The sequence below is a fragment of the Olea europaea genome, chromosome 8, assembly GCF_002742605.1.
Source record: "Olea europaea var. sylvestris chromosome 8, O_europaea_v1, whole genome shotgun sequence".
Lineage (NCBI taxonomy): Eukaryota > Viridiplantae > Streptophyta > Magnoliopsida > Lamiales > Oleaceae > Olea > Olea europaea.
The window spans coordinates 7,178,146-7,194,983 of record NC_036244.1 but is presented as its reverse complement, the minus strand read 5'-3'; the positions used below and the strand labels follow the sequence as shown (position 1 = coordinate 7,194,983).

Here is a 16,838-nt window from a genome sequence, read left to right as displayed (position 1 = left end):
TTGACTTATATTTAAGCAATGGGAAACTAAAAGCATACCCTAGAAATAAATAATATTTCCAGGGGCAAAAGTGGAAACCCATCAAATAGATTTGCCCCTCGTTTTGTATTTTATTACAAATTTGTTCCCGCGGTTGACACTCTGAGGACATCATTGTAAATACATAGAATTCCACGCCTTCTTCTTCATTCCAAACCAACACCCCCCTCTCTCAACACCCGAATTACTACTATTTTTTTCCCTTCGCTGGCATTTGCTGTATTTCTAATCTCACTCACTTTCTCCGTCCATCAAAATAGGTTCGGATTTCAGGTTAAAGTATGTTCTTTTATATTTTTGCTAAAATGCCGTTGTTGTTGATTCGATTTTCCTGTCTTCATAATTCACTTTGATTCATTGCTTTGCTTGTATTCTGGAACTCGAGCTGTTTCTGTTTTGGGTTTTTCAAACTTTCCGAGAAAAAATAACCCATCTTCCTTCTTTTCTTTTAGGTGGATGGAAGGCCAGTTTTGGTTTTAAACGTACATTCTTGGTACCGATGGAGTAAGTTTATTAAATAATTTGATTTTTTACTTTTGTTTTGAAATGATTTTGATTGTTGTTGAGAGGGGTTTTTCAGTTGGCTCATTAAATTTATCTGAAAATGTGAGCTTGTATGTACGAACTCTGATTTCTGTTCATCTTATTAAAATCTGTTCATTAATGCATGTCATGTAGCACAATGTTTTACAGTATTAGCTGTTGTAAATTGTAAGCTAATTCGTTTGGTGCCTTTATAATATGGTTATTTGAGTGTCTCCAAGAGATGCCTTATTTTAAAGAGCTGAGGCTTAAAAATAATTTCCAAGAGACTATGTTTTAACTTCCATAATGTACAACGACTATATTTAATAAGTCACAAATTTCAATACTCTACTTGTTAAACTATTCAAACCACATTTGGCTCCTGAATGAGACCCCTTTTTTTGGGGGGAAATGTATTTTGGAATAGGGTGGTGGGGGGTGTGGGGGGGGGGGGGGGGGGAATGTAGTTTGGAATATTGTTTTTTCAGAGAATTTGTTGTTAAAAAATAGGGAAAATTTTTGGGTTTATGTGTAAAATTATTTTAAGGAGAATTAGTAGTTGAAGATGAGTTTTGGGAAAAATAAGGATCGAACAAGGGCTTAAATTGATTGGCCACTAATATATAAAAAAAATATGTTAAAATAAAATATGAGGAGAAATTAATAAACGTTTTCTTGAGAAAAGCAAAATAAAGAACCAAAATAGAGAACATTGTTGAAGGGCATAAAAAGTTCGATTTTTCTAAATTTAAAGATACTCTTTATAAATAAAGAAGCTCTTGAAGATGCTCTAATTAGTTGGATTTCGTTGGTTGATATTTTTACCATGAAAGCAGGTATTAGGAAAGGAAAACTTACAAATGAAAATTTTGAAAGATAGTTATTAGCAGAGTTAAATGCTAAGGGTATTTCAGACTCTTTAAAATGGACCGGTGCACCTAGGGTATTTTAGAGTGTGGGGGTAATGTCTTCAAGGTACATATCTGAGCATTTCCTACTCGTTAGCCGAGCTCTGAGGAGCTGGCAAGAATTGGTTGCGAGATAATGATGTGGAAAAATTCTCTATGCTGTGTTGAGCAGGCCATGACAAGTTGGCTCATGGCCAGCTACGAAAAGATTGAGAAGCAGCCATTTGTTGATCCACTAAAGTTGTCAGCTTCATTTTTATGCGGTAACTTGTATTTGAAGTTCTTGGTCATGACAGGTGGTGATTTTACGGGGTTTATTGTTTGATTGGTTCTTTTTTACGCTTGATGTGAATTTTCCCTGATTTCTGTCTTTTTGGTTTCCAAGCTATCTAATCACCCGCTCAGCTATCCGTATGGGCATAATTTTGAAGTTTTTTCTCACTTGCAACTGATCAGTTGTGCAGGTTGATATTAATTTACTGCATTTCATCTAAAACCCACCATAACTCTGTCTGTCTTGAGCAACCTATCGTATTCCTTTTTAGATTAATCACATGCAAGCCTTGATCTATTCTTTTCCTTGCTTCTCACCTATTTCTAAAATAGGTAATTAGATTTCATAGAGGATTCTCTATCATCAAACACTTTACACTTTACTCAACTACTTTCTTCCATAGTAAAACTCACAAGTTTACAACATTTACTGTTTTTGCAATCTTCCTCAAACAACTTGTTACTCTTGAACCTTAAATTGATTGGCCACTAATATATAAAAAAATTATGTTAAAATAAAATATGAGGAGAAATTAATAAACGTTTTCTTGAGAAAAGCAAAATAAAGAACCAAAATAGAGAACATTGTTGAAGTGCATAAAAAGTTCGATTTTTCTAAATTTAAAGATACTCTTTATAAATAAAGAAGCTCTTGAAGATGCTCTAATTAGTTGGATTTCGTTGGTTGATATTTTTACCATGAAAGCAGGTATTAGGAAAGGAAAACTTACAAATGAAAATTTTGAAAGATAGTTATTAGCAGAGTTAAATGCTAAGGGTATTTCAGACTCTTTAAAATGGACCGGTGCACCTAGGGTATTTTAGAGTGTGGGGGTAATGTCTTCAAGGTACATATCTGAGCATTTCCTACTCGTTAACCGAGCTCTGAGGAGCTGGCAAGAATTGGTTTCGAGATAATGATGTGGAAAAATTCTCTATGCTGTGTTGCTCATGGCCAGCTACACAAAGATTGAGAAGCAGCCGTTTGTTGATCCACTAAAGTTGTCAGCTTCATTTTTATGTGGTAACTTGTATTTGAAGTTCTTGGTCATGACAGGTGGTGATTTTACGGGGTTTATTGTTTGATTGGTTCTTTTTTACGCTTGATGTGAATTTTCCCTGATTTCTGTCTTTTTGGTTTCCAAGCTATCTAATCACCCGCTCAGCTATCCGTATGGGCATAATTTTGAAGTTTTTTCTCACTTGCAACTGATCAGTTGTGCAGGTTGATATTAATTTACTGCATTTCATCTAAAACCCACCATAACTCTGTCTGTCTTGAGCAACCTATCGTATTCCTTTTTAGATTAATCACATGCAAGCCTTGATCTATTCTTTTCCTTGCTTCTCACCTATTTCTAAAATAGGTAATTAGATTTCATAGAGGATTCTCTATCATCAAACACTTTACACTTTACTCAACTACTTTCTTCCATAGTAAAACTCACAAGTTTACAACATTTACTGTTTTTGCAATCTTCCTCAAACAACTTGTTACTCTTGAACTTTTTGAAATATTTCATTAATCATAACCAACTTGAGTAGACTTTTACATACTTCGATTAGGAATTCTATTTGCCCAATTGTGTTATATCTTCTTCATGGTGTTTCTTATTTTCGAGACTAGGATCTTTTATCTTCAATAGAGTTTTAACATCGTTTGACATACCAAGATCTACTCTACCATTCAATAATTTGCTAATTATTTTTTCATCTTTTGAGGAACTCACCCTATGAAACAATGCTATTAATTTTTCATCCGAAAAGTGTAATTTGGTTTAGATCTTTACAAATATTTTTGGTTTGCTTAGATATCTTGTTAGAAAATTTCTTTCAGCATCGGGTTTCCATACAAGGATATAGCTCTCACACTCTTCTATTTTCAACTGTCGAATTACCCCCTTTAGCTTCATGTTTAGCTATTTCAACTTCTCAAAATGTCTTGTATATAAACCTTGGTCTTTCACAATCTTTCTATATTAGGAGAGCTTATATCTTCAAACTCTCCAAATTTCTTGTTTGATATGTTCCTGGTATATCATGACCCCCCATTCCACATAAAAAGAATGTTTGGAAAATGTTTATAAACAGTTTAAATTATAAATAAATAGAAATGAATGGCCAATAAGTCAATAGAACTTGTAAGCCCCACGGAATGTATGGATCAAAAGTGACTTGAGTATAAGCAGTTGTTGACCAAACATAGGCTAAGTTTCTATGTCCATCTATACCATTTTCTTCCTTCAAAAACCTATAAGTGACAGCTACTTATATTTACCGTGCAGGTTCTGTCATCTTTTTCCATGAACTTGAACCTCCTGGTATTTCTTTTCCATTTGCATAACTACATCAAGCGCAACTGTCTTCTGTAATTAGTCTTTCACCGTAACTTTACATTCCTTCCACTAGGACCTTTTGGCATTTTCCGATTAAGGACAAAATCTATTGCTAAATATATGCTCCTTATAGAATCTATCAAGTGGGAGTCTTGTTTTTGCGAAATATTTATCGACAAAAACCAAATAGTAAGCTATTCCAAAATCCAATAGTGATATTTACTTCATTCCAAGTTCTTCCAACTTTTCTCCTACCTATTTCGCATCTTGTACGCCAGCTATGTTTTATGCCTCACACCTACTTATTATGGGAATATTCTTATAAGCGTACTTATATTCCAATTTCCTACAAACTTTATTATACTAGACTAACTTCTTTTTATCAACCTCCATTAAGTGGAGCGTGGGAGTCCTTTCTTACTTCTTACAGCATCTGAGTGTTGACTTATGGATTCTGCCTTATATCTAACCCTTTTTGACTTTTTACTGCACCTAGAGTCTCATGCCCTGCATCAATGGTAGGGCCACCATATAAAATGTTCTGAAGATTCATTCTATAAAGATGATCAAGTTTTACACCGGATTTAATTTATTAGTGTTATTTCTCTTTAGCTCCTCACACTTTCTGCATGGATCCTTGACTTATAACTGCTATGAACTGTGTAAAATGCTTGTGATCGATTTGAACGTTGTTGGTTATTTCAAGGCATGCTATAGTTACTGGGCTGTGTTACTTTATCAATGATAACACTAATTATGATGCGCTTTGTAAACTTTATGTTGAATTTCAGTCATATATTCTTAAAAATTGGCCTGATCTTTTATGCACCATTTCTGATAGTTTATGTACATGGAGTGTATTAGTTCCAGTACATTAAAGGATGAAATTGCTGTACTTAATACTTTGATTCCCTTGTTAATTATAGATCTAAAATCAGATTGTGACTTCTGTGAATTTGTCGGGACGCTTCTTTGTCAAGTCGATATTTTTGAGTAAGGGTCTCAGGGTTCTGGATCAGTGATGGAGTGTAATAAAGAAGAGGCCATTAGGGCCAAAGATATTGCACAGAAAAAGATGGAGAATAAGGATTTTATTGGCGCTCGGAAGTTTTTGATGAAGGCCCAGCAGCTCTATCCTGCTTTGGATAACATTTCTCAGATGAATTTGGTTTGTGAAGTTCACTGTTCTGCTGAGAATAGGGTTTATGGGAATGAAAAAGACTGGTATGGTATTCTCAAAATCGAGCAAACGGCTGATGTGGTGTCAATCAGAAAGCAGTTTCGGAAATTAGCTCTCTTACTTCATCCTGATAAAAACAGGTTTGCTGGTGCTGCGGATGCGTTTAAGCTGATTGGTGATGCTTTAGCGGTTCTTACAAACAGTGAAAAGCGGGTGCAATATGACAATAAATGTAAACTTGCCAGAACATCTCAAGCGCCAAATGTTGGGAGACCACCTTGGGTTCAAAACAACTTTAGGAACAATGTTTCCTCACAGTTCATGAATCAGCAGTCTCAACAGGAGACTCAACAAGGACTCTATGACAATCAACCGACCAGGATCGTTTGCCTATTTTGTTCTCGTTGGATCCAGTATTACAAGCGTGCCATTGACAAGATTATAACTTGTCCAACCTGTAGAAAGTCCTTTAAAGAGTATAAAATGAATTCTCCATGCACACCACCAGGAGGAGCCAACAGGAGCCAGCCTGCTTTTCCACAACAGGGAGAGGCCACAATCCAGCGTCCATTTAATAATGAATCTGGGAGCTCCACGGCATCTCAGAGAAATGTTAACAATGAAAAGGCAGCATGTGAAACACTGCCAAAAACTAGATACACTTCTAGAAGCTGCAAGGGGTCCAAGCCAAATAATAATTTTGTGCATGTTGATTCCAACATCAATAAGCGAGGCCCTACAGAGGTTTCCAAAAGAAATAGCAATAAAAGAAAGACATCATCAGAATCTACTGAAAGTTATGAGACTCTTGAAGCTGATGTTGATAATCTTACTGGGAACACTTTTGAAGATTGTGGTAATCAGGACCCTCACAGGTCTACTCGGTGTAAGAAACGTGTTTTCTATAGTGAGTATGTAAGCAATGATGAAGAAGAGGGTGACGAAACAGTAAAAAAACAAGAAAGTTCTTGTGAGGAAATCCTGATAAATAGACAGAAGGAAGCTGCAAAACAAAATGAAGAAATTGGTGCATCAGTAGATGATATGAGAATTTTCAAAAATACCGCAATAGAACCAGAAACTTATGTATATCCCGACCCAGAATTCAGTGATTTTGACAAGTGCAAAAAAGAAGAATGTTTTTCAGTTGGACAAATTTGGGCTGTTTATGATGAGTTGGATGGCATGCCTAGATATTATGCTCTGATTAAGAAGGTTCTCACTCCGGGTTTCAAGCTGCAGATAACTTGGTTACAACCAGTCCCAGATAACAAGGATGAAAAGCAATGGGTAGCTGAGGGCTTGCCAGTTTCTTGTGGGAAATTTAAACTTCTAAACTCTGACCCACTAAAAATCATCTAATGTTCTCACATTTGGTTAACTGGAAAAATGGTGGCAGAAAAAGCATTTACAAGATATATCCGAGAAAGGGGGAAACTTGGGCCCTGTTCAGGAAGTGGGATATTAATTGGTATTCCGACCCAGGGAACCATCAAAGTAATTATGAGTTTGAGTTTGTTGAGGTCTTGTCAAACTATGCCGATACTACTGGTGTATATGTGTTGTTATTGGGTAAGGTGAAAGGGTTTACTTATCTTTTTGGTAGAACAAACATGGAAGGAATGGTGTCAATTCCAGCGAAAGAACTATTCAGATTCTCTCATAGGATTCCTTCGTTTCAAATGACTGGGAATGAAGGACCAAATGTTCCCAAAGGATCATTTGAACTTGACCCTGCTTCCTTGACTGCCAATCTTAGTGAAGTTGTGGAGTCTGAACCTCCTGAGGCTGGAAAGATGTACACTAATGCTTCTTGTTCTAAATTTTCGGCAGATGTGGAGCCAGAGGTGAAGTTTGAGAAAAACGCTTCCAAAGAGAAACTGAAAGAGAAGTTTCAGGGAAATGCATCAGCAGCAGGTTTGACAGAACCAAGCGGCAAGTCCAAAGAGACAACATTTCTAAATTCTTCCATAGGGAAAAAAGACAAGAAGGTGCGACTAACTCCCAGTTACAATGTTGAACCAGTTTTGAACCCAGAAGCTTTTGAAATTCCCGAGCCAGAGTTTTACAACTTTGACGTAGAGAAATCCATTGAGAAGTTTCAGGTTGGTCAGATATGGGCTATTTACAGTGATGAGGATGCCTTACCAAAGTACTATGGCAGGATTCAAAAGATTGATACCGTCCCAGAGGTTACTTTTCATGTAGCATGGCTTTATCACTGTCTGGCATCAAGGAACACAATAGGATGGGTGGATAAAAACATTCCAATATGTTGTGGGAAATTTATGGTTAAGAGAAAAATTCACAAAATAGTTGGCTCTCTTTCCTTTTCTCATCAATTGACAGTAGAACCTGTTGGTAAGAAGGATGTGGTCGCCATACTTCCTCGAAAAGGCGAGATATGGGCTTTATATAAGAACTGGAATATAGAAATGAAACATTTGGAATTGAAGAACTGTGAGTACGATATTGTTGAAATTGCAGAAGTAAATGATGAATGGACATTAGGTGTAGTTCTTGAACTGGTGTGTGGTTACAAGTCAGTTTTCAAGCCTCAAAGGGAAAGGCAGAAGGTTGTATCAGTGGAAATACTACAGACCGAGATGCTTAGATTCTCCCATCAGATACCTGCTTTTTGCTTAACAATGGAACAAAGTGAAAGCCTGCAGGGTTTTTGGGAGCTGGATCCAGCTGCTGTGCCACAATGTTTATTGTGTTCGAGTTGATGTCTTGCACAATTTTGGTATGCAGTAATGAGTAGGATATGGTTTAGCCATTATAATGCCTAAGGTTCTAGCTTATTTTTCTTATTTAATATTATATATTGCTATTCCATCTTGTTATCAAACATGGCACTTGTAATCATAATTATGCACATGGAATCACATATATATGAATGCTTTTTACTTACGTTTTAGACTTGAAATGTTCATATCTTATGCCTTTGCAGTTTCAAGTTGCTAGTCGCTAATGTTGCTGCATAGCATTCTATTCTGATGGGGATGTTGCAATGCTTATTGGACGTAAAGGCTAAATGCAGCAGCAGTTGAGATTGGCTACACATTTTCCTGCGGAAATGGGAGCAGATTTCTGTTTAGAAACTACCCAAAACTTGTGGCAGTTGCAAGATTTGCAAAGCTTGATCTTTCATTGGCATATTTAGGTCCTGTTTGGCACCCATTTTTATCAAAATGCATTTTTCTCTCTCTTCTTTTCAACCACACATTCTTTATTAAAATAATATTACACGTAAATCAAAAACTTTTTCTTATTTTTCAACCACACATTTCCCATCAATTTACTATTCAAAAATACATTTTCACATAAAAATTCCTACCAAACACCCTCTTAGTTTTAATCCTCTCTTTTCAGTATGGTTGTACAGAAAGGATAATTTTCCTAGCTTTGCTGTAGTAGTTTTTGGACTTCATCAATAATACAGTCAGGCTTACTTATGCATCTTTTGTTGAATGTTATAATTATTGAAATTTTATTTTTGAATTTGGGAGTTTGATTATTATTTAGAGGGCTGGTAAAAGAACACGTAGAAGTTTCATTTCAGGCATAGGGACTCGTATATTTCACATATTGTCGTTGAAGTTCAAGTGAAATTTTGAAAAATAATGTTACTTGTAGATAATGGAGTTATATAATTGTTTACATAGGGATGATGTATCAAGAATAGTGGGGAAGGTATTTTTTATTTATTTATTTATTTTTTTGTTGGGTTGAAAAAATCTTGATTCAAGATATCTAATGAACATGTAGCATACTCGAATTTTGAACTGGTCATAAAGTATTTATTTATTTAATTTTTTTTTTTTTGGAAAAAATTATGATTCAAGATATAAACCATTACGAACATGTAGCATAACCGAATTTTGAATTGGTCATAAAGGTGGTTTTTATTTATTTATTTATTATTATTATTTTTTTTTAAATACCCATATAGTCACTAAAGTTGAACAATGTTATATTATTGGTCACTCCTTTAGCAGCATCCATTCTAGATCCGATACCAATTCTAAAACAATGACATTGACTAACAATGGGAAGTTATAGACAATTAAGCCCCTGTTTCTTTTCTATTCTTTTCTCATTAAAATGAAAAATATGATCGTTATTCATCACATCAAGTCACTAAATTTGAATTTCTATTTTTTGTGTGGGCTCATAACGATTATATTTTTCATTATCATTTTCACAAAAATGAGAATCAAACGCCCTTAAAATACAATGCGAAATTTAACAAGGAATATCTCATATTAAGTCAAAAAAATCTCATTGACACAAACGATCCAATCCAGAAACATGAATTCGAAACAAAGTTCATTCCTTGATGTGAACCCCATTATGGGATGTACCTTAGAACCCACGCAAGGTTTGATGCGAAGCCCAAGAAAGCTAAAATCAGAGTTATATTCTTGGCCCAATTATTTCTTGAACCAAGAACCAAAAGTTGAAAGTGTAGAACATCACGAAGATTGAAAATCCTAGATAAGTTTGGAATAGTTCAATTAAGAATAAGATTTTTCCTTGAGGCAATAAGTTGAAAATTTTGTTTACAAGTCTAAAGTTTAATATTAACATCTTTAGTAACTTTAATTATATGTATACTTACACCAATAAGAAATTTCAATGTTTGAGCCACATTATTTTCATAAAAATGTATTTTTAAATAGTAAATTGATGGAAAATGTGTTGTTAAAAAATAAGGAAAAATTTTGAATTTACGTATAATATTATTTTATTAAATATTTGTGATTGAATTGATGTCAAACCACTGTTGAATAATATATTTTTTGAAAAGAATGTGGGTCAACCACAGTGTAACATCGTTTAGAAATTAAACATAAGTTACATAACTAGTAAGAACTAAAAACTCTTCAAATGTGATTATACAAATGAAGCATTTTTCTCCCTTTGGATCCTCCACAATCCACGTAAATCTCACTTCCTCAATCATTCTTTAATCTAAAAAGTTTGTCAATATAGAAGATGTGAGCTTTAAATTCAATATGATTAATATTGCTTGATGCACCATTTTGGTCATAAACATATATACATACATACAAAGTGATAGGAAAGAATTTAACATTTAATGTAGATGAATACTAGCAAATTTATGATTTCGAAGAATTCTTTGGCTTCATAGAAACCGATTGTGGCCATACATAAATACTTTTGTTAATAACTTCAAATTCTAACACATCACAAGCATACATATATATACTAACGAAGAATCCCTTCTAAAAAAATAAGTTTTTATTTAATTTCTTTTAAATTTATTTTTTATATATAATGCAAAGTCACTGTTTTATCCATTTTTAAGTGAGGAAAAAATAATGAAAAAAAAAATGAGGTGATCAAGGTGAAACATTATATGAAATTAGGAGATCATGGTAAAATAAAATTAAATTGGGTTGCTATGGTAATATTAAATATAAAGTTGGATAGCCATAGTAAAACAAAATTAAATTGAATGGTTATGGTAATATTAAATATAATGTTGGGTGACCATTGATCGATTTAATCCTTTTGTCCTTTAATTTTTTTTTTTTTGCCACTTCTCTATTTCCCCATTTTCGATCAGTTCCTTACTCTCCAAGGACTCGCGCACATATAGATAACATTTAGCCCTTGTTTGAGCCCCATTTTTTGGTAAAGAATGAATTTTTGAATAAAGAAAAATATTTAATTTTTCTATTATTTTATTATTTTGATATCTAATTACTATTTAATTTTATTATTATTTTTTTAAAAGAATGCGGCTCAAATAAGGCAATAACCTTCCATAAAATAATATTACACGTATATTGAAAAATTTTCTTTCTTTTTCAATCACTCATTCTTCAAAAAAAATACTATTCCACCTATTTTAATTTGAAAAAATGGGGGCCAGGAACGATTTATATAAGAATACGATGAAAAAAAGTTTGAGATATAATTGTGGTAATGTATAAAGATTATGAATTTTTTATACAATTAAAATGTATTCTAGTTATTAAAAGCTATGGTGGAAATATATTTAGGTTTCCATTTCTTGGCTTGTTTTTTCTTCTTTCTCATTCCATCATACCCTAACCCACGAAAAGGAAAAATTCTCTCTTGAAACCAACCCACTGAAAAAATAGTTAAGAAGTTGCTATTATCCACATTAAACAGATATCATATTATGGTGGAAATATATTTAGGATTCTTGTGTTTCATTAAGTGTTTATGTCATTAACAGATCACTAGTTACAAACAACAAATTTGATTCTTTTACAAGTTTTTCAGTGTTTTCCGAGACATTTCTTGGAAATTTCCTTGATTTGCTTCCAGGAAACAATTCTGGGGTGGCTAAAATCTAAAAATTTTAAATAAATTCATTACATTCATGACAAATAGTATTAGAGACTCAATAAAATATAAGTCTAGATTCTCATCCTAAGATATCTCACTAGATATTCGTACTTTTTTCTTGCGAAATACAGAATTGACGCTCACCTTAGAAAATATAAATTGATAGAAGTATGAGAAACGTATGCAAATGATATATATCCAACAATAAAAAAAACTAAAAAAAAAGAAAGTTAAGAATTTTATCCATGTTTGATTCAGCCTATAATATACATATATTTTATTATTTATAAATAAATAAGTTCTTATAAATGTTTTTTTTATTATAAGATTAAATATGAAGTACGTAACTTGTTTTGATAGTAAAAGTAATTTCGTGGTCAAAATAAGTAAATTTCTTTCTTATGAGTATGAATAAGTTATACATGAAAAAATAATAAAAAATTTAAGTACTTTAAGCTTAGCCAAACATTTAGTGTCTCTTAGTATTAAAATAAGTAATCTCTTGTAGCTCTAATCAATACAATTTTATTTATCATAAAAGTTTATATATAATTATAAGTAAATATGCGTTAAAAAAACTAATTTGGTAATAAAATTGTGCATACATCATTAATAGTACCAAAAAAGAATATTTAGATAATTGGACTTCGAGCTGGAGCACAATATGAAGCTGGGCTAAACATAGTTATTTGAGCCAATTTAACTATAAAATTCCTTCCTTCTTACCATGTGAGTTGAGTTGGGGGCAAGATCTGCTAGATCCGCCTCTGAATTGAATATCGTGAATCTTATGTTTCGTGTATTTATGTCATGAACACATTATTGGTTATAAACAACAAATTTGATTCTTTGACAAGTTTTTAAGTATTTCACAAAACATTTCTCGAAAATTTCCTTGATTTGCTTTTGTGAATCCTTGGGAAAATGAAATTTTAAACCGCATTTATGTCTAATATTAATTTCAATACAAACTAAATGGGCATATTATTGTATTTTATTTATTTATTCGGAAATCTCTAATCTTACACATTAAATTATTTTTTCTTTTACTACCAATAAAAAATTTCAATGATATTATCTTTTGATGGTAAAAATGTTTTTCAATAAAACCATTGTAAAATTTTAATTTATATGAACATTTGATGGAGCATAATTATTTACATTAATAATTTTATTAGCCTTTCGTATCTTTTAGCGCATCTCTCATAGACTCATTCTATTTTCTTCCCTTTTTTAATTTGATAAAAATTACGAATTCAATTTTCTTGGGATAATTTGAAGGAGAACAAGACAAGGTCAAAATTGGTCGATGACACACCCTTTAAAAGAAATGGATCGATGACTCTTGAGTTTGATTCTCTATTCTGAAAACCATAAAGATCCATTTGCTTATCACATTTTAAAAAATTTAAAAGTTGAAAGAAAATTGAAAGAGTCATTTAGCCCTATTTGATGGCTATTATTTAGGAAAATAATATTTTGAATATTGAATTTTCGAAAAATGTTTGTTTAAAATTAGGAAAAAAATTTGGATTTACGTATAGAATATTTTATTGTATGAATGTGTGATTTAAAATGAACATGTATGGAAAATAGTTTCGAAAAAAGTCCATCAAATAGGGGCTTAGACTCTTTTGGTTTCTGATCTCACGACTCTTTTTTTCTAAATTTTAATATTACTTTTTTTTCATAGAATAATTTTTTTCCCCACATTTTTCAAACTATCTCCCATCTCCCATATAATATTAATTTCTATTAATTATAGCTTCATTTATTGCATTAAATTTCCAAAATATTTTAAAAAATAAAAAGCAACATATGAGAACTGAAATTACACACATCCCCCCTATCTTTTAACTTCCCATTTCAATAATCAAATATTATTAGATGCACCCCCAACGCACCCCCAACCCAACCCACCACACCCACAACTCTCTCTCTCTCTCTCGTTCAATCTCCAGCCACTATCCACCAATTCCGACAACTATCACGAAAAATCAGCTATCGCCTTCTTCTCTCACAATCGATGGTGGACTGACGCACAAGGTCTATACACATTATCTCACTTGAATCGCGCATTGCCATCGTCGTTGCTAGGTCGTTCATTCTGCTCAAAGTGATGCACCCAACTTCTCCCTTTCGCACCTCATCTCAAAGACCTTCGGTTCGCAGTATTATCGTAGTGTCGAGGTCTCCAATTCATCCACCTTCGATTCATCGAATGGCTATAGATCTGATGATGAGTTGGGGATTCAAGGTGGCGATCGTTGGATGGCTACAGATCAACGATCATCGATGGTTGAGGGCCGATTTTGGGCCCGAGGCAAGGGCCCCTGCCTCAGGCCCAAAAATCTAAGGGCTTCATATTTTTTTTTAAATACCGAATACCTTATTTCCTACCCATAACCTGTCTTTCCTCCGGGGTACTTTTAATTTTGACCCGGTCAAAGGAGCAAAATTTCAATTTGACTTCCAAAATAATGAATATTATGACATTGGCCTCTTGTATGGTAAAAGACAAAGATACCCTTAAATATTTTGTACAATTACAAAACCATATATTGTTGAAAGGACTATACTACCCTTTTACTTAATAATTGAAAACCAAACATTTCCCCACTTATAAAAACTTCAAAACGAGTTTCCAACACAGAAAAAACTCTCATCTTTTCATCTGCTTGAACCTCAAAATCTAGAAGAACTTTGGAACGTTGAAGCTGAAAATTTTTTTCACATCAATTACTTCAAATCGGTAAGTACATTTAATCATGTTTAATTTCGTTTTAAGTAAATTAGTATACGTTAAAAAGAGAAATTTTATGTCGACATAGATTTTTTTTAACAGAACCTATCAAAAAAAATAAAAATTAAACGGATGTATAACTTACGTTTAAATTACGCATGCTTAATTTCGTTTTTAGAACGGTATTCTCCTACGCCAAACTGGTATAACTTAACAAACAGTCGGAAATAGTCTGAAACAGCCGGCTGTTGGATGTTTAACAGCCGGGAAACAGCCGGCTGTTAAATATCCAACAGCCGGCTGTTTAGAAGCCGGCTGTAAAACAGCCGAAAACAGCCGGCTGTTCGGCTGTTAAACAGCCACGGACTCCAGATTTTGCTCCAACTGGCTTTGTGTCAAACATGAATGATCTGGGTCGTACACATATATAGTAGAGTCAGCAAAAACGATCTCCAGCGTAACATAGTATTTATTGATGCACGCTGGAATGTACATATATGTACAACCCTCCCATAATTTTCCCGCGACACTCGGTGACAGTCCTATCACCCACTCGAGCATATATTCTGGCACCGTGTACTCGTTACCCATATGTGCGAGCGACTGATACTCTATGGTAACGGCACCCAGGAACTCGGTGTTTAATATGACTCGACCATGGACATCAAATGATTTTGGATGTCTTTGAGCTCGATCTCGCAGCAAGTCCATGGCCAGGTCGATGTGCTGTAGCAGGAAACACCGAAAAAGTATGAGTTATTCATTTAATAAACACAAGGTCACATATACATAAAAAACACGAAATGAATAGTTCACTTACATCGTCGGCGAGCCAAGCTCCCGCAGTGGTGATATCGTGGAACCACTTGTAAGGGTCCGAGATCGTCCTTGGTCCTATCGTGCGGCTAGCTCTGTAAAAAATAGGGAAATATTAAAAATAAGCGTAGAAGAGTTAGCGTACAGTGCTTTATTAAAATCATACAATACTTACCCGGGGATAATTCTCCTCCACTCTGTCTCGAACGCTTTCCACTTGGCATTGTCCACCTCTCTGAATAAGTTCGGGTACGTCCCATCGATGAACGTCCTCCTCTTGGCCTCAGCCGTGAAGGGGGAAACAACATACTGTGACGGCATTCTCAATTTCTTACCGACTACCTGCTCCGTCTCATCAACAGCATGTCTCTTACCCTCAATCACGCCGGGCGTCCTCTCGACCTCCGGGACCACCTCCTCCGCCCCCTCCGTCGCCACCACCTCCGCCCCTCCCGTCGGGGCCTCCCCCTCCGTCGCCACCTCCTCCGCCCCTCCCGTCGGGGCCACCCCCTCCGTAGTCCCCTCTCCCATCCCCATCGGGGCCACCCCCTCCATAGACAACCACAAGGACTTCAATGCCTCATCACGCCAAAAATGTGGGTGACCTCCCTCTCCATCACCATCTCTGCCACCCTCTCGATCATGGTCTCCGCCATCTCCTCTGTCTCCCCATCGTCTGCCGGCTAAATCTCCCCTAAGCGCCGCTATTGTATCCTGAAGGTCGACAACGGAAGACTGTAGTATTCCAACATCATGGGATAGATCGTCAACCCTCCCTGTCAACTCTCGTCACATATCGTCGACCCTCCCTGTCATATAGTCAACCTTCCCCGCCAGATCGTCGACCCTCCCTGTCAACTCTCGTCCCAAATCATCGACCCTCTCCGTCAAATCTCGTCGTAGCGCGCCGACCTCCTCTGCTATAAATCCAATCAAACGAGCATACAAATCATCACTGTGCCCGGGAGACACACGGGGGAGGTGTCTGGACGGAGGTGATGCCAATGGCGGGGACGATACTCTCGGCGGAGATGATGCCAATGGTGGCGGCGATGGCCCCGACGGAGGTGATCGTCGATCAGCTGGACCGCCCTCCTACATAAATAAAATGAAAAATTATTCAATAAATTTATACGTCGATCATATTCAATAAATTATATTTCATTCACATACCCAATCTCGGTCCAAGCTCGGATCAGGCATCTCCTCGTCTGGGGTGTGCGGAACGCCTAAATCCCGCACAAGACCCCGAGCCTCCTCTTCCATCGATGGCGTCAACTCAGGTATGACTTCAAGCTGACATATTGACATTTCAACTATTTAACGATCATGTAAACAAAATTTTAAACTACATATAATATAAATCACAAATACATAATACTTACCTGAGGATCGTCGAGGAGGGCCGATAACTGCTTCCCGGTGGGACATCCCTCCGCTCGCGATGATCTCCAATGATGCATCCGAGGGCAGCGTGTCTCCCCTCGCTGTGCAAAGCGGGCCCCCAGTACAGGAACTGTCTCATACACCCAAATCTGTAACGCATACACTTATTAAGCATCAATGTAATACACTAAAACTTTAACTTTGATTATATTAAACATTTACCTGCACTGCTAACGGCAATCCGTATGTATCGTATTTACCCATCGACCCCCTGGGCCTCGAGT

The 16,838-nt window shown here is 35.3% G+C and overlaps 2 protein-coding genes and 1 pseudogene across 2 annotated transcripts; 1 reads left to right on the top strand and 2 right to left on the bottom strand.

Moving 5' to 3' along the window:
* Positions 1-203: 203 nt before the first annotated feature.
* LOC111398689 lies at positions 204-8,765 on the top strand (annotated as a pseudogene).
* Positions 8,766-14,703: 5,938 nt separating this feature from the next.
* Positions 14,704-15,705, bottom strand: LOC111398231. The gene is made up of 3 exons (XM_023025160.1): positions 15,344-15,705; positions 15,173-15,263; positions 14,704-15,078 (listed from the first exon to the last, which is right to left on the bottom strand). Exons 1-3 carry the CDS (start codon positions 15,703-15,705, stop codon positions 14,704-14,706), a joined length of 828 nt encoding a protein of 275 aa, XP_022880928.1.
* A 99-nt stretch (positions 15,706-15,804) lies between these two features.
* Positions 15,805-16,818, bottom strand: LOC111398687. Its single transcript, XM_023025721.1, has 4 exons — positions 16,777-16,818; positions 16,554-16,703; positions 16,342-16,464; positions 15,805-16,263 (listed from the first exon to the last, which is right to left on the bottom strand). The coding sequence occupies exons 1-4, from the start codon at positions 16,816-16,818 to the stop codon at positions 15,958-15,960; spliced, it is 621 nt and encodes a 206-aa protein (XP_022881489.1). The 3' UTR covers positions 15,805-15,957.
* Between the last annotated feature and the right edge of the window lie 20 nt (positions 16,819-16,838).